General features: G+C 37.7%; 2 protein-coding genes across 6 annotated transcripts in view; both read right to left on the bottom strand.

Annotated features, from left to right (window-relative positions):
- map3k20a (mitogen-activated protein kinase kinase kinase 20a) overlaps positions 1 to 18,271 on the bottom strand; it is a 37,710-nt gene extending 19,439 nt beyond the window's left edge. For both annotated transcript variants that reach the window (XM_063005667.1, XM_063005666.1), the window contains exons 1-9: positions 18,140 to 18,271; positions 10,478 to 10,669; positions 9,779 to 9,866; positions 5,254 to 5,355; positions 5,008 to 5,073; positions 4,845 to 4,873; positions 4,487 to 4,624; positions 3,506 to 3,592; positions 1,998 to 2,072 (exon numbers count right to left, since the gene is read on the bottom strand). In XM_063005667.1, coding sequence (XP_062861737.1) covers positions 1,998 to 2,072; positions 3,506 to 3,592; positions 4,487 to 4,624; positions 4,845 to 4,873; positions 5,008 to 5,073; positions 5,254 to 5,355; positions 9,779 to 9,866; positions 10,478 to 10,636 — 744 coding nt within the window. In that variant the 5' untranslated portion in view covers positions 10,637 to 10,669; positions 18,140 to 18,271. The remainder of the gene's footprint in view (positions 1 to 1,997; positions 2,073 to 3,505; positions 3,593 to 4,486; positions 4,625 to 4,844; positions 4,874 to 5,007; positions 5,074 to 5,253; positions 5,356 to 9,778; positions 9,867 to 10,477; positions 10,670 to 18,139) is intronic.
- Positions 18,272 to 21,309: 3,038 nt separating this feature from the next.
- The window catches only part of rapgef4a (Rap guanine nucleotide exchange factor 4a), a 50,798-nt gene continuing 47,519 nt past the window's right edge, over positions 21,310 to 24,588 (bottom strand). For all 4 annotated transcript variants that reach the window (XM_063006639.1, XM_063006640.1, XM_063006641.1 and 1 more), the window contains 6 exons: positions 24,041 to 24,131; positions 23,867 to 23,917; positions 23,648 to 23,735; positions 22,180 to 22,244; positions 22,013 to 22,067; positions 21,310 to 21,671 (listed from right to left, as the gene is read on the bottom strand). In XM_063006639.1, coding sequence (XP_062862709.1) covers positions 21,544 to 21,671; positions 22,013 to 22,067; positions 22,180 to 22,244; positions 23,648 to 23,735; positions 23,867 to 23,917; positions 24,041 to 24,131 — 478 coding nt within the window. In that variant the 3' untranslated portion in view covers positions 21,310 to 21,543. The remainder of the gene's footprint in view (positions 21,672 to 22,012; positions 22,068 to 22,179; positions 22,245 to 23,647; positions 23,736 to 23,866; positions 23,918 to 24,040; positions 24,132 to 24,588) is intronic.

Here is a 24,588-nt window from a genome sequence, read left to right on the forward strand (position 1 = left end):
ATAAACAACTATAGTGTGTTGCTTATGAAATCCATGAAGTGCTACAGAGAAAATTAAATTTTATTTATGTAATGAACACATTTTGAAAAAATAATAATAAAAAAACATGCCGAGTTGAAGGTCTCTTTCAAATGAATTAAAAAGCTGAACTTTAATTATCCATGTAGCAAACAAAATGCCGTGAGCCGTCATCCTTATATCGCCTTTGGGCTTTCGGAGCGTGTAGCGGAGCCTTGACCTGAATTTTAAAAATAAATTGGAAAAAAAACACTATGCCACTAAACAATGAAAAATAAATATTTGCAAAATATCTGCATAAATATCTCGATAAATGCACGGCGTTTTGGCGGGTATACCGGCTTCTGAGAGTGTGACGGTTATTTTGAGCAACAAAAAATAATAAAATATAATTTTATTTTAATATTTAAGATCACAATAATCTTCCAATTTAGAACTACAATTTAAACACAAATAAAATACATTTCAATTAAATACTTATAATTTATTTTCCCAAGCCACGAGGAGCCGCAGTATAAGGATGAATGAGCCGCATGCGGGTTGCCGACCCTTGATATAGACCTACCAACAGCAGTGCTAAATTTGAGCTATTTTTAATTTGATGACAGGTTACATATTTTTGATTCTGATACATGGGGTTTGACATTTGAATTTAATAGCTATAACAATGATAGTGACATCAAATAGTGGGTTATTTATTATTTATCCGTAGATTATAAATTTGTTCTTATAGTTGCATTCATTTTGAGACTCCATTGAAAAGGCCTACTTGCTAACATCCGTTGCCTTCTAATACTTTTAAGTGAGACTTTTCTGATTACAGAAAGGTTCAGTAAAATGTTGCTGTAACATCTGATTATTAATGAACAGCATAGTCAAATGTCCAGGGTGTAACAAATACAAGTTTGTATTATAATTTGGTTATTAAAAACATATACTTGGTTAAATCAGTTGCAGTGTGTGTATTACATGATAAGTTATCCAAAGAAAGGATGAAGTCTACAGTATGTAGGAAAAATCCCTTTGTGGTTTATAAACAGCTTCTGATTACACAATAACAATGGAATTTCATGCCATGTATAGGGGAACTCCGTCTCAATAAAAAACTCTTGACCCTTCTAATGACTAGCATGTTAAAGACTGGGTCAGGAAACAGCCATTTATTAGTTATCATTCACTGGGTAAGCAGTGTTTTAGGAACTATGTAACCTGCCAAACTAAAATAAAGAGGTACTATAGCCTATATAGGAGGGTGACAGAAGTTTGCTGAAGTTCATATACATACATTCTGAATGACAAGCTTTAAAAAGGAAGGTGTCTTTATATTGGTCATGTCTTAAGTACGCTGACTCACTTACTCTTAGTGAATGTGTGTTTGCTGTGCTACTGGAGGTGTATTAATAACTCAAGCTGGATACACTGACTGTGTCACACAGTATTACAGGGCCAAAAAAACAATTTCAGTGACATGCTAAATCTGGTTTGCACTACGAATGCAGATGCAAAGCATTATAAATTACACATACCTTCTTTTTTCCAACTATGCACATTAAAAATGTCTGTCTAAACACCCACATTTAAAAAATCATTTCCGAATTATCTTAACAACAATATGTGACCTAGGGTTACTTTCTCCCGCTGGTTAGAAGCTTCAGTCAGCTTAATTAAACCCAACTAAAGTCACACATCTCTAAGCCTGTTAATGTGTTGGTAATTACGCCAATTGGCACTGTTTCGCTGCAAAACAGAGAAAGGATCTGTATCATACACACAGTGACAAACCAGCTCATAAACCAGCACAGTACCACATATAAAACATTACAGTTTCTAAAAAGAGCATGTACCGATGACTGTAGGTTTGTGAGTTTGATCTATTCAGAAACTTGATTAAATTATATAAACTATCTTCGCAGCCATAATCTTATAATGTAAAGTGAAATGAATGAAATCTAGATCATAAGAGGTGACTCAGTTCTTACAACTGGATCTGTTTCCCAGCATCTCCTCATCAGGTTTGCAAAACTGGCTGGACAACTACTGGGAATGGTTAATCTCTGAAACACACACACACACACACACACACACACACCAAACAATTACATAAAACTTATTACAAATTTAATTAACTTATTATAAATAACTTATTGTTTACCTTACAAACAATCAACCGACAAATCCCATTTATATAAACAATAATCTCTAAATTGTACAATGTCATAAACCTTTATTTAAATTACTTTTAATGTGTTGGCATGACTAATGATATTAGTATTTGCTTGATGCGGCTGGGTGTGCCTTTTAATTGAATCTTAAAGCAAATCCACACACCTGCAAAAACTAAAATAGAAGCCAGGTGCAAATGCTTAGACCAAAGAAGAACAATACTGTGGTTAACATGCAACTGTTTTAGTTATATAGGGGGACATAAATGCAATAAATTACAATCTGTAAACATTTATTAACAAGCAAAGTGACAAAGCATCTGTGTCCTCTTGCCATCCTATAAACTACACCCACAATTTAATACTGCACATTAAATCAGTGGTGTCAATTGACTGGGTTCCTAGCATAATCTATAGTATAGGAATCTCTGTTGTATGCAATTTATTTTGTAGTTGCCAAATTTATACACAAAATCTATTACAACTGCATTTTTGTAGACAGCCTACATCAAGTGGTCCCGTCTAGTAGGCCAGCAAACAAGCCAGTTCCAGACTGTCCACTTACTAATTAGCTCATGTGCATTGGTTGCAGGTACTACAAAAAATAAATCAAAATCAAAGTCTCAACTATTCTATAGTTTTTATTCCTTTTTATTCCTTTTTTTGTAGTTGATGATAGCACACAGGCTCACTAATTGGCCTTGCTTTTAGTTTAGTCATAGCTAGGTACCTCTGGAATTATGGGGGACCTCATAATCATGTAATTATTATTAGATATTGAATATGACTGGGTAATAAAGAACTGGAAGACCTTACACCACCCAGATTTGATCTTTAAGTAAGTAGACATTATTTACTTCTGCACTGTGATTGATTTCACTTCAAAATCACTCCATTCAAAACAAGCTGTAGTTATAGGGTACTTTGCATTTCAAAATGTTAAAATTTTATATCCCAAAATGCTAGAACTGCCCAATACATCACATTACTGAGGTCTAGCAAGTGTTGCAATGCTTTGGGCTGGGCCCAAGTGTAAACACCTGATAACTTGCTTTTATCCAAAACGACTTACAGCGCTGTGACAGTATATTGTCTAAGCAATTGAGGGTTAAGGGCTTTGTTTAAGGACCCAACAGTGACAACCTGGCAGTGGTGGGGCTTGGCCAGTGACCTTTTGATTACTAGTCCAGTACCCTAACCGCTAGGCTACAACCGCCCTGATAAGTGTAATTGTTCATAACAATTGTTTCTGCTTGGATGTAGAAAAGAGCAGCTAATAGCACTTTTATAAAGAGACAGAGAGCTGAAGTTATCTTACTGTTTACCTCATTTTTCTCCACAACTAGCCAAGCCACCTGCAGTCCCTCCAGCCCTTTAAATGGAATCTCCCGGGTCAGCATCTCCCATAAAACCTAACACACACATATACACACAAAATAAGACAGATGGTGCTTTAGCATTGCTATGCTGCAGTTAGGCCTGTAACATTTTTACTTAATTGTGTAATCACAATTATTGCACTAATTAGGCTTATTGTACTAATTTGAGTGGATGAGATTTGTTAGGTGTGTAATTTATCAATGACCATTATTATAATCAAATAACTAATCATCATATTTTAATTGTCGTTGTCAGAAAAGATCTCTGCACTAGTGCCTATTTGTACATGTTTTAATGTTTAACACAGAAATACAAGCCAAAACTTTGATAGAATATAATTTATTTTTGCATTTAGTTGGAATACGCTTAATTTTCTTGTGCACTCTGGCAACCTCTGCCTGCCACACGACACCCTTGCTTTACATTGACCAGCAGTGAGTCTAAGCACAAACGGAGACCGTCACTATTTCCACTGTATATATTTGTCTCAGTGCCTCAAGGACAGAGTCGGAGGCACAGCTGCAGCAGCATGGTGGTGAATACCCACTCAGTCTCCTTTTACAAACTCTTGACTCATGAGTTCAGGGGGTGGGCTAGTGTATTAGGCCGCTAGACCACCCCAGGTTCTCATAGAAACATTTTAGCTTTTTAACTTTGTGTATTTTATTGCTAGTTTTTATATACTAAAATTGCTCATGTTTATTACAAAAGCACTAGATTGATACAATATAGAATCTGATAGAATATAGAAAAATAAAACATTGATATAACACCTATAGAAAGAAGAGTTGTATATTTACCAGTATTTTATTTTATTTATCTTTTCACTCATGCATACATATTTTAAATATTTTAATGTCTGCCTAGATTTTACTGTTATACATAAATACGTCTTGTAACATTTGTGTCACATTCTATGAACTTACCACTCCATAGGAGTACGTATCACAGGTTTCAGATACAGGAAGACTCTGAATGACCTCCGGTGCCATCCAGGGGAATGTGCCCACCAGTGACATGTGTGTGGTGTGAGAGTGAAACTTGGATGCTCCGAAATCACAAATCTGAAATTATATGAATGACACAGACGTTATGTATGTATTTTAAATGACATGTAGGCATATTAGATATATAGGTATGCCAGAACTGTAACTTAAATGTAATTAAATGTAATTATGCTTTAAACTTACTAGTAACATGACAAACTATTAGTCTATCTATAACTATTAATCCCACAAATAAATAAATAAATAAATAAATAATTGATTTTGCATACTGAAATACCTTGAGTACTTTGTCTGCTGTCATGACCACTGTGAAAAAAACACATGATGCTTTAAAAGGTCAGACAAAAATCATTATGATCTAATTATAGTTTGTTGCTAAATGTTTTACAGGTGGATGAAGAGAATTTTTCTTGAATATGTGCATTATTTGGTATAAATACCATTTCTGGACTTCAGATCCCTGTGGATGACCTTCACTGGGGCTTCCGCATGCAAATAATGCATTCCTGCAGACGGTGGGAAGAGAGCAATACAAAAGTAGTTATATTAGTCAGAACAGCAGCTTTTACCATGTATTACCATGTAATAGAGTTTTTGTTAGCAGTGACATTCAGGGTATGCATTTTACAAAACTGCTCTTTTAATACATGCATTATATGTATATTCTGGTGGATGTTCGTGTTTACCTTTAGCTATTTCTGTTGCCCAGGTCATAATCTGTTTCATGATGATTTCTTCACTTGCATCACTAGATAAATACTCATATAAGGATCCCCCACTGGCATACTCTAAAATACACACATGCACAGAATCAGCATTTTTCTTCTTCTTATTATTATTATTACAGACCATGTGAAAAGTAATTCATTAAAGAAATAAATCATTCTTGATATTTTTATGAAACAGGAATACATACATAAGTCATTGTAGTCTGATTAAAAAAAAATCTTGTTAAAGAACAAAATCTGCTTCTTCAAAGATATCTTTCAGCTATTTTTATCTCAGCAAGCCACTTCTGATAACCATCAACAAGCTTCTAGCCCAAAACAGGTTGAACCACTTTACTTACCAGATTTGTTAACATTTAACCAAATCTGTTTTTATCCAGCACAAACTTAATTGTTCTGTAGAGGCTGTGTGTTCTTCAGGTCAGAACCTTTTAAAAACTTTATTTGTATTTGGAATTACTGTCCTATTGGACATATAGCCATTATTTCACCCACTTTCTGCAATGCTCCAATTTTACTGGCAGTTTAACAGTATAATACTACAACCACCATGCTTGACAGTAGGTACAGCAGTGTTGGGTTTAAATGTGTCACCTTTTTCACCCATAACATCCTTTGAGCCAAAAAACCTTTTTCTGTCATGTGATTGGCAATGAAGTTTAGTCAGGCCTCTTCGGTGATGTGAAGCTTGCTTGACTCTGGACAGACCTTTGTTCCAGCAGCTTTTAATTAATTGCACACATTTAATTAAGAGAAAACTCTTCTCGACCTTGTCAACAAGACCACTCTTCCATGTACTTTGCAATTACTGACAATTGTTTGTAGAGATAATGATGGGACCTGAAATTTGATATTTCTAGAAATACAAAATCTTCTCTCAAATATCTGACCAGAGCTTTACTGATTGTAGCTAAGTTTGCAGTCCAGCTAGAACTATATGTCATTTATGTCCAGTTTTTCTTACTGACGTAAAATATTTATAAATCATTTATATTTATTTACTATTCAACATTTGTTATTCCAGTAAATAAATGTAAACTTTACAGCCATAAACCTATAAGGCAGTTTTGGGAAGCAATCATTCAGCCAACTTAATTCCTTCTTGGGAGTGCTGCTGCATACTTTCCATTGACTGACCACATAGCATCGCTAAATGCCTCAGTGAGTTTGGAAGAGATAATAATCTCTCAAATTCATCATGCCAGTATGTGCCTGCTGTGCTTTATGAATATTTCTTGTCTTGAAAGGATGAGAGTGACCCCTGCTGTCCAGTATTTTTCATGGGAAAGTGAACATTGCATTTTCCAAAGTCTTCTAGATGTGTAAACATGCAGGTGTGTGTGTGTGTGTGTGTGTGTATAGATAACATGCGGAACTAAGTTCCCTTTTCTATAAACACAGTATCAACATGGACTCATACAGTGTTATGCAACTGTTTGAGCGTCCCTGGTAACTTTATTTCAGCACATTTTAATGCTTAATTACTCTTTAGTAGTTGGAACAAATCCACAAATGTATATGTATAAATGTATAGAACCAATATATATGTTTTTATGTTTTGCTTTCTGGATTCATCTATACAAAAACCTACACAAAAAAAACCTTGATACTAGTCAGTACAACATGAGTGTAAAACTGTCAAATCCAGTTCATTATTCTTTGCTGTGGACTTTGTGTTCTCTCATGAGACACGCCCTATAGCTGTGCATTTCCTACACTTTTTTTTAAGACTTTCTAAGAAACATGCCATAACGTATTCTAGAAATTCCTGTTGGTGTGTGATCAGAACAATAATGGTTACCACACCTGATCTTAAGGTCTCTGCTTGTGACACAGATTTAAAGTATTATTAGTGTAAATAGGTGTGCGTGTAATTAAAAAAAACACACACACAGAATAAGCAACACATGGAGTTAACAGTTTGGCTGAAAATAAGGGCATTTTCACTATGCTATGATTTAATAATAGCCTTTCAGTATTGGGGCTTGAACCAGCAACCTTTTGGTAACTAGTACTAGTACTAGTACCTTACCTGCACAGCCACTACTGCGCTAATAGCATTTAGCAGACACTTTTATCCTAAATGACTTACAATCTACATACAATACAATCTATCATTTAAATATAATTTAAGCAATTGAAATTTAAGGGCCTTACTTAGGGGCCCAACAGTGGCAACTTAGCAGATGGGCTTGAACCAGAGAATTTCCTATAACTACTACAGTAGTTTAACCACTGAGCTAGAACTAAGTCATATTTACTGTAACTGGTATCTCCATGTGCGATCCTAAGATGTGGTCTTAGGTTAAGTTTGGAGCTCCCAATATGGTCATAAAAAGGACTGGTGGTGTGATTGATGTTGCACCATCAACAAAAATATCAACTGATGTTAAATCTGAAGATCTTTTTCAGTTCCTTCATTCTTACTCTGCCAGGTGCCAGTCTGTGCCCTATTTTCTGACTGCAAGATCATTTGCTGTTATTAATCGATCCATGTAGGCAAATCTGGTGGTCTTTCCTGTCCTGGTCATTCATGCCTTTTGTCTTCTTCATACTTAAGTCCCATATTCTTAGTCTTTAATGTATCTGTTTTGAGTGTTGTCATCCACACATTGACGGTTACTGATGTTTTTTTTTATCTTACTTTGAATCCTTGATTATCTTGCTCCAGTCCTGTCTCTCTCTCTAATATGTTCAGTGTACAAGTTAAACAGGAATGGTGACAAAACGCAGCCTTGTCGATCCCCTGCCAACGTGGAACCAGTCTGTCCACTTTCTGCCATGACTGTGGCTTGCTGATCAGTGTAGAGATTCCTCATTAGAACGATGTGACGCTCTGGTATTCCCATCATACTGAGGACATTCTATAATTTTGTGTGGTCAACAAATAAGCACATGTTGATTTTCTTATTGAATTCCTGGGCTTCTTCTACAATCCAGAATAATTTAGTTCTTCTGCGTTTTCGAAATCCTGCTTGCACATCTAGCAGCTCTCTTCCAATGTAAGGCTCTAGTCTATGTTGAATAATCCTTAGCATAATTTTACTGGTGTGGTATGAAGAAAATCAACAGATTTACAGATGTTGTAGTACTGGTCCTTCTCCTTTTTGCAGCTCTCTGGAATTTACAGTTTAGTTCCCTTTAAAGATTTTAATCTTGATTTTGGCCTCTCCTCTTTTTTTGCAATCTCCACTGGATCATACAGTTTGATTTCGTCCTCCTTTTCAGTATTTCCCAGGTTATTCTCTGATTCTTCTTTAATGATGTCTTAGAGTTCCATTTATAGCTCCTCTAATAAATTCCTTTGGGATAAATAAAGTGTCTGCCTGTCTGTCTATCTATCTATCTATCGATCTATCTATCGATCTATCTATCTATAGTTCCTTGTCAATAATGTCCATCATCTCAAATCGTTTCCTGATGGTTTTCTTAAGGAGGTGGTATGTTCTCCAGGTCATATTTTGGAAGGCTTGTTTTTTTCTTAGCTTTACTCAGGACTCACACGTTAGAAGTTTGTGGTTTCACACTACTTCACAGACTCCAAAACAAGGTGTTCTCCAACATCCCACTCAAAAAAAAACCAAAACATGTATATGTCCAGAGCTCAACCGCCTAATCAAGTGATGTCTATGGTTTGTTCCACAATCAGCTCCAGACCATGTATCTGCAATAATAATTGAGCGAGTCCATCTTTTGGTATGAAGAATGTAGTCGTTTTTTTTGGTGAACCCTAACTGGTGAATTCTAGTAGATTGAGAACTTGTGACTTCAGGTCAATATGAAGATGCAAACATCATGATAACAGGAAAGACGACTAACTTAACATAGATGGAGAAAATGTCAGTGGTGGACAGCGTTTGCCTACACGGATCAATAACTAACAGCAAAGGATCCAGCAGTCAGAAAATATGACACGTTGGCATTCGGCAGAACAAGCATGACGCAATTGGAAAAGGTCTTTAGATGTAAAGATTTGTCTCTACAAACAAAGATTAGAACTGTTTAGACTAGGATTTTTTCATGAACAGTGGACAATAAAAATGTGGGACAGGTCAAATGGTCTGTGGACGTATATCATTATAATAGTACTGTCAATGCAGTGCAGATCATTAAAGGTTGAAAACAATCACAGTAAGTTTGACAGCTTAATGAGTAATGAAGGTTAAATTACATTATCATTGAGACGCCAGACGGAATGATCACCCTGGTGCCTTCACAATTTTCCACATCCTCCACAACACAGATATTAACCAGTGATAGTCGAGATAAAATATACAGTCTTGACTTAGATGTTGACTTAGTGTGGATGTTTCTTAGAACGCGTCAATAAAAACTGATTAAAATGTTTAAGCAAATATTAATATTCATAAATCAGTGGTTTAATCATTAATCTAAACAAATAAATCTTCAGCCAGGAAAGGACAGTGATTATAAACTAGTGACTTACAAGAAAAGACAGAAGGTTTACGAGCGTCAAACATACCTGTGACGATTCCGTAATTTGGGGCCTCGAGAATCGCGCCATAAAACTGGATGATATTTCGATGACTGAGGACACTCAGGATCTCAGCCTGTGGCACAGGGGCGACAGATTAGCACCAAAAATAAACCTCATTATGTCATGAGATGTGAGTTTTTATGCTTATTCTGGAACAAATGTATTAAATAAAAAATAAAAAACAGCTTAAAGATTACTAAGTACTGTTGGAAACTTAACTCAATAAAAAGTTGACATAGATCACAATAGCAGGCTTATTTTTGTATAATGACGTCTATGATGTGTCCAGATTATTGATTGTACAAGCCATGCTTTCAAAAAAATGCAAAAACATGATACATAAGCATGTCATACACTGAGCTAAAATTAAAACCTAAAAATGAGAGGCAAATTAACCAATTCATCACTTCAAAGTGATTCAGATCCCAATACAGTTATTACACGAGACTAATATGATTTATTTATGCGATCATTTTCCTTTTAAACACAGCACATGAATCTTCGCTTGCAAATGAAACCCCTTGGCACCACACACACCCTCTTCAGAGCAGGGGGGAAGCTTATTCAAGACTGGTGGGTACAAAAGTCAGCACCAGGCGCTACACGCAGAGAGGCAATTAAAATGATTATCACACTGACAATTAAAACTCGCATATGAAAAGCTCAAGCAATTACGTCGCCCACCTCGTTCTCAATCTTCAGCAGCTTTTTCACCGCCACCTCTTTGTCCTGAGAGATCCAGCGGGCACGGTACACGCTGCCGAAGCTCCCGCCGCCACAGTTCTCGTAGAAGTGGATGTCATCGAATTTGATTTGAACGAAGGAGGCGCCCAGAGACGCCATGGCATAATGGCACTTTTAAAACACTCCGCTCTCCTGTACAGGCGTTGAGTAGGCAGAAAAAGAGGCAGAGAAACTGGCAAATTAGAGGTGAAGTTGATTTAAGGTCCAATGACATCCAGGTCTGAGCTGCTCTTGTGCCCACTTTGGCACTATTGTAGAGTGACACAGATAAAGATATCTACCAACCTCCACCTCCACACACACCCATACACAGACAAATACACACACACACACACACAAAGCTAGTGTTACATACACGCTGAGCTCACTCTGCACTTACTCTAACAGGTTTGTCTCTAGTGTCATTGGAATTCTCGACAGCAAGAGACATGTGCCCCAGTGGAGAGGGGGGCGTTTGAATGTCGCAGTAGGAGCAGGAATATATTCTATAAGTGACACTGTATGTAAGTCACTGTGTGTTGCAAATAAAAGCAGCCTGCACGTATATCCATGTCCAAAATCTTTGGACACCCTTATTAAGTTTGAGTTCACGTGTTTAAGCCACATCTATTGCTCACTCACTCACTCAATCACTGTCTTAACCGCTTATCCAATTAGGGTCACGGGGGAGCTATCCCAGCTTTTCAATGGGCACAAGGAACACAGTAACACCCTGGATGGGGCGCCAGTCCATCGCAGTGGATCAAAACCAGGACCTTCTTGCTGTGAGGCGACAGTGCTACCCACTGAGTCCCCGTGCCGCCCACATCTATTGCTAACACCTGTAAAATCAATTACATAAGATATACTGTATGCATCCAGTTTTGAGGAAGGTTCTTTTCTGTTTCACTGAGGTCCATAAAGTCTTACTTTGGCCACTCACAAATCCCTGACCTGATCCCCACTGGACACCTTTGCGTCAATTGCAGTGACTGTACTGTAATTACATGATTAAAAATCAGGATTATTCCACCACTGTTAACAAGAAATATGTTACTGTGTTCTTATGAACTTGTTTCTTTTTGTAATTTTGATCAGCTGTCATTTTCTGCAAATAAATCACAGCCATCGCCATGAACTGAACATTACGCAGCACCTAAAATCTAACAGGAAGGGTCTGGTTCCTGCCATTCTAAAACATTCCTGCCATTAATAACTGATGGGAACACTGACAGATCCTAACATTACCCAAAGCTAATGAGTGGAATCAGCATATTGGGGGGGGCATGTTTAAGTATGTTGAATTTTGGGGGATATGTCCAAATATATATTGTAATTATGGCCTTGAAACAAATGCTGTAATTGAATTGTTTGTTTTGAATTTGGGAGAAATGTTTTAGTAGTTTTTACTTGGTCGCATATCTATGAAGTCTAACACTTATACAAGGGATCTTCAAAAAGTTTCCGCACTTTTATATTTTGGTTGGAAGCGGTGAGGGCGGAAGGAGTAGTAATTGGTCGTGTCTGAGAGAGCTTATAGTCTGGATTTATGGCCATCTGATTTCCACCTTTTTGGACCACTCAAAAAAGCTTTAAGGGGAAGAAGATTTTCATGTGATGATGATGATGATGATGAAAGCAGAGCTGCATCAGTGGCTACGAGCTTAACCAAAAACATTTTTTGCTGATGGCATAAAAAGTTGGTAAGATGCTGGGGAAAAATGCTTCAGAATGTAACTACGTAGAACAGTGATGTTATTTGTTTTTGATATTCTTATTAAATAGAGTCACAAAAAGGATTAAACTTTCTGAAAAACCCTTGTATATATACGGTCGGATTACCCTTATATATCGTTGACTACTAGTGTATGTGTGTGTGTGTGTGTGTGTGTGTGTGTGTGTGTGTGTGATGTTTCTCGTCTGTGCCATTCCTCACGCTTCCCCTAACCTGAGTGTATGTATGAGTCAGATTCACTCATATGGAGCATTCGGGCTTTGGCTGATCCCTGGACCGTGCCTCAGACCTAAAGCATCTCAGGCATTCAACACACTCACATATTGAACTCGTACCACGAGGGTCATCAGTCACTGTGCTCTTCCAGAATGTTTATATAATCACACACTTGAGTAAAAGATTCATAAAGTTACAATGATTCATTCATAAGAACTGACTCAGGGTGCAAAGGAGGTCCTGGGTTTGATTCTTAATTTATGTCAATGTTCATGAGTCTGTGTGGTTTCCCTTATTCTGGATACTCAGGTCACCTTCAAACTTATTACTTACTATAAATCATACAGAGGGTAAACTGACTGCATTAAATCCCAAATCTCAGTGTGCGTAAGGAACTGTCTGTGTATAATCTTGTTATAGATTGGTGTTGTGTCCAGGGTGTGTTCCTGGCTTTGCACCCAGTGAGCGCTGGACACACCTCAACGCTGACCGTGATTAATAAATGTATACAGTGATTAAATAAATGAAAGACTTGAGTCACTACAGTTCTAGACAATACATAAGCAGAGAGCTTTCTTAGCAAATACATGAAACAAAGATTTCATAGAAAGGAGACCAAAATTAATCTAGAATAAATCTAAACCTAATCTAATCCTTCTAATGATCTCTCTCAAATGATTATTTTTTAAATAATTTTCCCTGCTGGCAAAGATTACTGGATAAGTAGATACTATAAAGCTGCAGTAGTTAGAGATGGTGGTTTATGTGGAAATCTTAATTCCGATCCGAAAACAGTGGAGGTGATTTTGGTCAGAAATGATTTTTATCCCTATTTCTATCGATTTTCACTCAAATGCGTCTCTTCTACCGTAAAACTGATTCAGGAGGGTAAACAGAGCTGTGAAGCTGGCCAGTGCATCTTTTCAAACTGAAGGTTATCCAGTGTAATTGGCCAGATCATTCTGCATGGAGAAGGATGCTAACAGTTCCATTCTATATGCACAATGACATTCCTCTAACCCAGGGCACATCATGCTACGACTATGCCACTGTCCGCCACCCCAATGATAACAACTTCAAAGTTACAGCACTTCGGATTAAGCAATTTTCTTTGAATTAATATTATTAAAAATTATTTAAAAAATATATGGTGGTGATATCCATGGTGACTTCACTCTCTGGCATTGGAAGAAAAGAACATGTTGGCTGGGAACATCCAATCAACTAGCCAATGAAAGAGTCTATACATACTTTAAAAAGCTCCTCCTCATACACCAGCATGTGTTTCAAAGGTGTAGCTTTGGGGGAAGGAAATGCATTTGTTTGGGTTTGTCTGATGTTTCGAAACAGCTAGCTGCAGCTAACTTTAGCCAGAATGAATGACTAATTTTAGCACAATCTTAAACTAACTCAGTGATTTTCAACCTGCAGTTTTCTTCTACCTCCAAAGACATGCAGAAGGTGAACTGGCTGATTTAAACTGTCAGTACATTTACATTTGCGGCATTTAGAAGACACTTTTATCCAAAGCGACTTACAATTATGACTGAACACGATTTGAGCATTTGAGGGTTAAGAGCCTTGCTCAAGGACCCAGCAGTAGCAACTTGGCTTCATATAGGCATAGTAATGGGGCTTAAACCGGCAATCTTCTGATTGTTAGTCCTGTACCTTAACCACTGAGCTACCACTGCTACCAGTCAGTAAAGGTATGTGAGTAAATACAGTGGGGGCCAAAAGTCTGAGACCACCTGTGAAAATACTTTTATTGAGCATCTTTACTATTTTTTATTACACATCACCATAGAATAATAAATGATCAATAGTTATTAGAACAAACTCACACATCCACGTACTCACATCTATGGGGAATTTAGAGTAGACAGCCTACCTACTGGCATTTTTTAATAGGTGGAAGAAAACCACAGCGCCTGGAAGAAGCCATAGTGGTAATACAGGTCATCTGAGCATGCGTCAGGAAACACCGAACGTGCAATAGACTGCATTCTAACAAAATTTTTTGAATTTCATAGTGGAGTGTACTGTATTGTTACTATGCTAACATAAAACATAATACACACTACTTTATTATTTAGTATGCTAACTCAACGAGCAGTTTGAAGAAGGAAGATATTATGCACTGTTTCCACCATAAAGATTAAAGTAGTCATTTAATAAACAGAATTGAGACACTAGACAATTATTAAAGCTAGAATATTAACTACCCTTACATACCCATAATTCAGTAATTGGAGAGATGAATAGCGTAAAGAGATAGATTTTACTGTTGGTAAAAAACAAGAATTTTATCATTCTAAATGAGTTTTAATTTTGAAAATAAAAAATAATAATATATATATATATATAGCTAGGAACTATAGTAGTAATATATACACCTCCTGGTTTCTACACTCACTGTCCATTTTATCAGCTCTACTTACCATATAGGAGCACTTTGTAGTTCTACATTTACTGACTGTAGTCCATCTGTTTCTCTGCATGCTTTTTTAACCCCCTTTCACCCTGTTCTTCAATGATCAGGACCCCCACAGGACCACCACAGAGCAGGTATTATTTGGGTGGTGGATCATTCTCAGCACTGCAGTGACAATGACATGGTGGTGGTGTGTTAGTGTGTGTTGTGCTGGTATAAGTGGATCAGACACAGCAGAGCTGATAAAATGGACAGTGCGTGTAGAACCAAGGAGGTGGTTTTATTGTTATGGCTGATCAGTGTACAGTATATATATTACTACTATAGTTTCTAGCTGGCTGGCTGTGGCTATTTCATTCCTAGATACTAATATCAAATGTTATTACATATGCAAATAAGTGAGCTTCCCAAAGGTATGCAAATGACTAATATACATGTATACACTCACCGAGCACTTTATTAGGCACACCTATGTGCTACATCTACCAACTCTGTGGATATGTAGTTAATGACCGTAGCCCATCTGTTTCTCTGTACACTTTATTACCATCGTGTAGGTCATTTATCTGATAACTGCTTAAAGTTATAAATAAACTAGATAGTAATAAGTTAAAAAAAGCTAGACATGTACTTAAAAATGTTCATCTTCAGAGGTTACAAAGTCTAAACTAAGTGTGGATGAAAACAGAGTTAGAAAAAAAATGAGGCACTAATTTTCATGTTAATGATATTATTATGGCTGTCTCTCTCTCTCCACATGTCTCTCTCTCTCTCTCTCTCTCTCTCCATGTCTCTCTCTCTCTCTCTCTATCTCTCCATGTCTCTCTCTCTCTCTCTCTCTCTCTCCACATGTCTCTCTCTCTCTCTCTCTCTCTCTCTCTCTCCATGTCTCTCTCTCTCTCTCTCTCTCTCTCCATGTCTCTCTCTCTCTCTCTCTCTCGGTGGGATTCTGCAGGTCTATATTTAGTAAAGCAGTTCAGCTACAGGCTACTTCACAAAGACCGAACAACAGGAAAGGGAGCGGTGAGGGCTTTATGCTCCCTGTATGTGTTTCTATAACAGAGGTCAACAATTCATATCAGAATATATAGGTTTCATAGTCTATATATTATTATTGTTTTATTACAGTGTTTCTCTTATTAGTAGGCACCTTATTAATTACATAATTGTGCCAATCCTACATGTTTTTGCATTGGATATTATTATTTACTTCATCAATGCACTTACATTTCTCTGTATAATGGTTTAATCTTTATTGACAGTAAAGTATTATTAGTCGTAGTGTTATGTATTATGTAGATATATTATTACAACACAAAATGTCATATAAAAATAGTGATGTATGTAAATTCAACAACAAAGACTAATTATTCTTAATTATCCTTAATTATTATTATCATAATTGTACAAATATTACTGTCAACTGTTTCCATTACTATTTAAAATTAAATGTCATATACTATATAAACCTATATACATAATTGATAATTAACAATATTTACCATTTGGTCTAAATAAGATGTACAGACCACTGTGATTAATTCTATGCTGTATGGATTCCTCTTACTAGTAACCAAGTTTCATTTCAGTCAGTCACTTAGCACATGTTGGCCTTTATTAGTTTAAAATATGTCTGTTCATACAGAATTTAGTAGGATAGAGCCACGACAACAGAACTGCTTTTTACCCTCAAAATATGTGCATTCAGAAGACACAGACATGCGTACCAGGCAGTCATGTGACAGATACTGAAAACTGAAAGTAAAATCTGAAAGGCTATAATGTGTAATAAGCACACCATGCTGTAAGCAGAGCAACAGAAGAATTTAAGCACCAGCCACAGAGTAAAACCACATAAAGTATTTCCAGCACCTTACAGAACACACACATACACAAACATATATATGGCATGGTGGCACAGCAAGGAGAGCCTGGGTTTGAATACCCAGGCGGGTGGCCAGGGTTCTTTTTCTGTGAGGTTTGCATGTTCTCAGGGAAATTTTAATTTCCAATGAATTGTTTCTTTTCATAATGTCCAAAATAAGAGAGCTTTGGTTTGGTTATCTGTGCTTTGAGAAAAATGTTAGTTTTGCTTTAGTTCCAAGGTCCTCTCAGGCAAGTTCACAGGCATTGATATTGTTCCTGTCCCAGATTTTTGACTGCCATGTTCATGCATGTAATTTAGAAGTGTATGGAAACTTTTAACCTTTAAACTGTACAACCTTGCAATCTTAGGGATATGTGAGTATGTCACAGTGGGTGGCACTGTCGCCTCAATTCTTAATTGTCGGTTCAATTCTCTTGCTGTGTGGCCAGGATCCTTTCTATGAGAAGTTTGCATGTTCTCCCTGTGTCAGCATGGGTTTCCTCCAGGAGTCCAAAAACTGCCCCAAGTGTGATACTGTGTGTACCCTGTGATGGACAGACGACCTGTTTGAGGTGTTTCTGCCTTTCGCTTAATAAATAAGACCCCCGCCGCCCTGACTAGGATAAAATGGTGGTAAAGCGGACAATGAATGAATACGCACATGTCATTACTTTAGGTATAGGTTAGGTATATTATCAGTAAACATAATGGCAATAGTATTAGGACAGTAGTTCAATATGTCTATTGGTGGCACGGTGGTTCAGTGGGTAGCACTGTCACCTCACTGCAAGAAGGTCCTGGGTTCTTTCTGTGTGGAGTTTGCATGTTCTTCCTGTGTCTGCGTGGGTTTCCTCCGGACGCTCCGGTTTCCTCCCACAGTCCAAAGACATGCAAGTGAGGTTAATTGGAGATACTAAATTGTCCATGACTGTGTTTGACATTAAACTTGTGAACTGATTAACTTGCTTAACCAGTCACACTACCTGTTCTGTCATAAATGTAACCAAAGTGTGTAAAACATGATGTTAAAATCCTAATAAAAAAAAAAAAAAATGAGTAGGTCTATTAACAGTCTGTAAGTAGTGTACAGTCTGAGATCAGAGGACAACCCTGATGCAATAGTGGACTGTTCCACACTACCATACTAATACTACTTATAATAATAATGACTATATATGGTGTAGTATGGAGACTAACATGTGCTCTATAACCCTCCACGTTTGCTGAGTCACTAGTGGTTAACTTGGTTTAAACTCGGGATGAATGAGTGACTGGTGACTACCTACGTCACTTCCTGCACTGAAATCTACCCTGCACTATTACCTATATAACTAATACAGGAGAAGAGAGGAGAAACCAACTGCTGCATACCAGTCGTCGTCGTTGTTGCTGTTGTTGTTTTTCAGCTCCTCTCCCGCTCCTGTAACTTGTATGGCGGCTGGTTGAAATCTTCTCAGAGAGCTTGTGACCTCGTACTCGACTTTAAGCCGGGAATTCACGTGTTACTCAACTGCTGTCATTAAACCGAACTGTATAAACAGCTTCATACGGCGCTGGTTCCACCCTCCATCCATCCCTCCACACGCGTCAACAGCTGGCACACACAAGCGTTACCACAGCGCCACCTGACGGCCAGAAACGACACTGCCGTTTATTTTTTAAGTTTAACTACTATTCTCTAGGCCAGTGCGCCGTACAGTATTTCCTTGAACTTGTGTGTTCCATTGTAAATTGTGATAGTACAGCTCTCCTGAGATTCGAAGACCGTCTGTGTGGAGTTTGGTATGCTCTGTTTTCCTCCCACCTGGCACACTGGCTCACAGCAAGAAGGTCCTGGGTTTGATCCCCAGATGGGGCGGTCCGGGTCCTTTCTGTGTGGAGTTTGCATTTTCTTCCCGTGTCCACGTGGGTTTCCTCCTGAAGCTCCGGTTTTCCTCCCACAGTCCAAAGACATGCAAGTGGTGAACTGGAGATACAAAATTGCCCATGTCTGTGTTTGACATTAAACTTGTGCACTGATGAATCTTGTGTAACCAGTAACTACCGTGTCTGTCATGAATGTAACCAAAGTGTGTAAAACATGACGTTAAAATCCTAATAAATAAATACATTTCTCCCAACTTAGTACTCCAAATTGCACTCTAGACTGGTACCTTGTAATAAAATGATTAAATGAATGATGTATTCACACCTCTATACACCTAAAAACAGTACATTTATCACTGGTATCTCTGGTATAAAGTTGAGTGATTGCACAGCAGGTATCCCTTCTTTTGTATCCCTTCATATGTATCCCTTCGTATGTATTGGTATGAAGGTAAATAGTGGCACAGCAGGTATAACAGGTGCTGCACAGCTCCATGGTTTGATTCACTTTCTGTATTGTAAAGTATGACATGTTTTCCCCCATGTCTGCTTGGGTTTTCTCTCAAATCTGGAAAACATGCAAGTAAAACAATATATTTTGGAAGTATATCCTAAACTATGTCAAATGAGTGAGCAAAATGAGGGTAATAAACCACAAAGCACAAAAAGGGCTAATAAACCTGACTTAATGTCAGCAAATGGGTCTTGTTTTCATAAACTGTTTGTAACGCATACAGTGCCATCTTTGCCAGCTCTGGCTTTCTGTCAACCTGACAGTAACCTTGAAGGAAACCAAGAGTTTTTCTATTAAAGTCTCTTTATACCATCTGTATAAAATCTGTGATAACCACAGACAATAATTTGAACACTTTTGCTTGTAATAAAAAAGAACAGAAAACAAGTTTAGTCAAAAAAACTTACTTGTAATGAAAGCCTAAGGTCAATAAGGTTCAATTTCATCAAAAACTTTTTAAATTATCTAATTAAATCAGCTATCTAATTAAAAATTATCACTGTTAACAGATGAGACATTGTTAGCTCAGTGGTTTGATATCTGGGTTATTAGTCTGAAGGTCCACTGTTTGAATACTGGCTTTGCATTAGATGCCACTGTTGGGCCCTTAACTCTTTTGGCTGCTGGGGTGCAGTTTAATAGCTGACTGATGAATCTGACCCCAGTTTCCAAACAAGCTGCAAATATGCGAAATATGTTTAAGTAGATTTTTTCTGATGTTTTATTATTTTATGACTGCATATCATTGGCTTAATATTTATTCAATTTCATGTTTATGCTTTACCAACACTTTATCCTGGTCACGGCGCAGCAGGTGGGCGCACTTAAAATTTATTAGCCAAAAAGCCCCATGTTTTAGACATGCGGTCTGCAACAGGAGTCAGAACTTTACACTTACATTTGTTCAAGCAGTTGAAAATGGTAACAACTAAAAACAGCACGACTACCACCTCAAATAGTAACAGTTCAATAGAGTATTCCAGTAGAAAGTAATTTCAGGATGTAATGCTTTTGCATGCAGAATCAAACCCACATACAGTACACAATACATAACCACATATACTTCTGAAATAATACTCCCATCTCTGGAAGCATAAACTATACAGATGTGGAACTTTAATTAAGAATACTATTAGGCTTGCAAGGTTGAATCTCAGCTCTGCTATACCGGCAGGCCGAGCACTTATACAGACAATGATTGGCCTGTTTAATGGTGTGATTTCCGGATGGGATTCCTCATATCTGCTGCATTATGGCCTCTGCTGGCTGATTGATGGCACCTGCACAGAGACGGGAAATAATGGGGATTTGTGCACGGGCGGCACGGTGGCTAAGTGGGTAGCACTGTCGCCTCACAGCAAGAAGATCCCGGGTTCGATCCCCAGGTGGGGCGGTCCAGGTCCGAGTTTGCATGTTCTCCCCATGTCTGCGTGGGTTTCCTCCGGGTGCTCCGGTTTCCTCCCACAGTCCAAAAACATGTAGCCAGTCTAATTGGAGACACTGAATTGTCCTATACATTGTAGTGCCAGTCCCAAGCCCGAATAAATAGGGAGGGTTGTGTCAGAAAGGGCATCCGGCGTAAAAGCTGTGCCAAATCAATAATGCGGATCGCGATCCGCCGGCGACCCCTAACGGGAGCAGCCGAGGAAATAGAGTGCATGATTTCATGTGCAATACGGATCCCCATATGAACCCTCGTGCAGGTAAAAAAAAAGCAGTCGGCCACTGCACACAAGTCAGAGGGGGCGTGTGGTAGTCACGGCCCTCCTCGGTCAGCAGCAGCAGAGGAAACTAAATCAATAGGATAATTGGATACAACCAGATTGGGAAGAAAATTGGGGAAAATGCTTTTTATTTTTTTAAAGAATACTGTTAGGGGCTGAATTAATTAAAGTGGACAATAATACATGTCTCCTGACTGACCCAACAATTACACATATACTTGTACTATAAATAAGACTCTAGTAAACATGCTCTCTGGGTTTTTGGTATGGAAAAATGCACTGAATTTTTTTCTGTAGCAGCAATCACCTATTTATAACAAATGTGATTAAGGATGCATGAGTATTCCTTTACAGCAATTCCAGCAGATCTATTAAGTAAGCTTAATTTTCCTGTAATTTTTGAATGGATCCAAAAACAAAATTGGAAATATGGGTAAACATCTCAAAATAATAAAATATATTATACACATATAGAAAAACAAAACTGCAAAAGATTGTCTTGAATAACTTCACAATACATTTAAATCAAAACAAATGGCACATACAATATTACTGTGTGTATGCCTGGGTTCCTACTGATCATGGGAGAAAGAGCTTTATATGCTTGACACATACACAGCTAGCTTATTCACTGGCAGTAGTGATGCAGCATGGGTAATGCAGGGCTGGGATCAGGGCCGCCGGGGCTCCAGCTTGTGAGAAAGTTGTGACAGGGCACGTTGGTTGTCAATCACACTGATCTGTCGCACGTAGAGCCGAATGTCCTGATTGTTCTTAGAGGCCAAAGGAGATTCATGGTCTGTAGATCAGGGGGAGAAAAAATAGAAAAAACAGACAGAGTCAGATTTTAAGTGTTTGTTTTTTTTGTTATTTTCATGAATATTTTCTGTTTATAACTTTGTTACAGTATAGAAGCACCACACCTGATTTGATATTTTAAGTTTCTATATAATACATAAAATACGGTTCTCACCCTAATGAAAAAGTATAAACATACAAACCCCAGAAAAGTTGGAAACATTTTCTAAAATGCAATAAAATCAAGAAATAAATCATGTATTGAAAAGAACAGAGGCCACCTGACATTGATGGGGCTTGAGCCAGTCATTATGAACATATGTTTTCATTCTGTGTACTTACTGAATGGCTGGCTTCTGCAGTACCTCATTATCCGGACCGTGTTGGCAATCATTCGCTGATACATGCATTAAGAACAATACACAGTTTATTATACAGTATATCATATATAATACATTGTTTTTATATCCGCCGAAATCAGCATACAGATCACCTTACAGAAAACTCACCATTTTCTCAAAGTTCACCAAATTCTCAGTAAATGTCTTGTTGCCCTCATGAGTAAAGGTCATGTCTGAGAGAAAGAAAAAGACATGAATGAAATCGGTTAGATCTCATAATCTCTGCTTTGTTTGGCAATCCTATGCCTGTTTTATATTACCTCACCTAAACTCTGGTGTAAACATAATCTGATTTGAGAAAAACATGATTACGCTCTATGTTTTATGCATATGCTTTACACAATATTACCTGTCTCTTTTAATTTCTTCCTAGATTTTGTTATGCTTTCATGTATGCCCTGTTATAACAGTAATATGCTAGTTATAACCTTACAGTATATGTAATCACAACTCCATTTATGCCCTTGTGAACTTTGTGTTGCTATACCTTCATTTCTACTGTGTAATAGCCCTGATAGTGACAAGAGGCAAGATTTAAACCTGGGTCCCCAGAATGCTTTGCACCTACACAGTTTATTGTCCCAATTGTGGAGTAGTGGATTGTCACATACTTACAGCTTGCATTATAACTCTGTCTATGCATTGTGTAGCACCTCTGTTATAACCCTATATATGTTATAACCTGTCTTTGCATTGTGTAGTTCGTGTTACCCTATGTTATAACCTGTCTCTGTATTGTGTGGCTCTATTTACCCTTGGTTATAACCCTGTATATGCATTATGTAGTACTAGTTACCATATGTTATAACATATGTATTGTGTGTCTCTATGCTTTCCCCTCTTTATAACTCTATATATGCATTATGTAGCACGAGTTACCATATGTTATAACCTATGTATTGTGTGTCTTTAAGTACCCTCTGTTATAACCATGTATATGCATTATGTAGTACTAGTTAATATATGTTCAAACATATGTATTGAGTGTCTCTATGTACCCTTTGTTATAACTCTGTATATGCATTATGTAGAACTAGTTACCATATGCTATAACCTGTCTATTTAATGTGTGTCTCTATGTACCCTCTGTTAAAACCCTGTCTGTATTGTGTAACCCAATTTACCTGCTGCTAAAACCCCATCTATGCATTGTGTAACCTTAGCTGCCCTCTGTTATAACCCTGGCTATGCACTGTGTAGCCAAAGTTCCCCTCTATAATAACCCTTTATATGCAATATGTAGCGCTATTTAGCCTCTGTTATAACCAAGTCTATGCACTGAGTATAACTTCAGGTACTCTCTGTTATAATGCATTTTAAATGCATTACAATCTATCTACACTCTGATACAATCAGATAAAATACGTACAATCTAATACAATGTTGTTGGAACACAATATGTACTGCAGTAACAACTAGATTTATGCTGTTATAACATTTAATAAACTTGATTATAACCTGCACCAACAGTTGTTTTCCTTCTGTGGATTTTACTAATGTGCTGTGTCTTCAAGGTGAATGTAAAATAAAACTAAGAGTGTTAAAGGTTGTTCAAACAGATGACCAGTGCACCCACCTTTAATGAGTAAAGGCGTAAAGGGGATGATGGGAGGGTCCAGTTTTGCCATAGTGAGGCGATATGCTCTGTGGTTCCTAGAGGGGTCCTGACAGACGATAGAGGAAATATGTGGTATTTAAATTATATGTTTGAAATACGGTCTACAACATATGTGGCAAGTCACAATTAATATCAACAGATGTTTTGATTATTGAGTTTTTTAAATGAATAACTTACCATTAAGCTCTCAAACTCCTTGTAACATTTTTTAAACTTGCTTGGCAGTTTCTGTAAGAGGTAAAAGTAAAAAGACACAGTCTTAATGATAAACAGCCATTGTTTTTTTTCAGATCTACCATTTCTTATGTGTGCAAGTCCAATTAATTTGTGTGCTTTAATAGAATATCTTACCTCCCACGTCTGACTAAGTCGACTTACTGCTGGATTACCCAATCCCATAATAATGGCAAAGAACAAGTTCAGATTTCTAAACTCTTTACAGCTTGGAGAGAGAAAAAGAACACATTTCAGTGAATACAATTTGGACACTGCTGGGGAAGTTCTTTTTTCTAAAATGAATTTTCTAAAAATCTTACTGTCACTCACTCAATTTCTTAACTGCTTATCCAATTAGGGTCGCGGTCCTAGCTTGTGGGGTGCAAATCAATGGGTGCAAGACACACAGTAACACCCTGGACGGGGCGCCAGTCCATCGCAGGGCAGGCACACATACACACACACACACCCATTCACCTATAGGGCAATTCAGTGTCTCCAATTAACTTGACTGCATGTTTTTGGACTGTGGGAGGAAACCGGAGCTCCCAGAGGAAACCCACACAGACACGGGGAGAACTTGCGAATTCCACACAGAAAGGAACCGGACCGCCCCGCCTGGGGATCGAACCCAGGACCTTCTTGCTGTGAGGCGACAGTGCTACCCACCGAACCACCGTGCC

The sequence above is a fragment of the Trichomycterus rosablanca genome, chromosome 12, assembly GCF_030014385.1.
Source record: "Trichomycterus rosablanca isolate fTriRos1 chromosome 12, fTriRos1.hap1, whole genome shotgun sequence".
Classification (NCBI taxonomy): domain Eukaryota; kingdom Metazoa; phylum Chordata; class Actinopteri; order Siluriformes; family Trichomycteridae; genus Trichomycterus; species Trichomycterus rosablanca.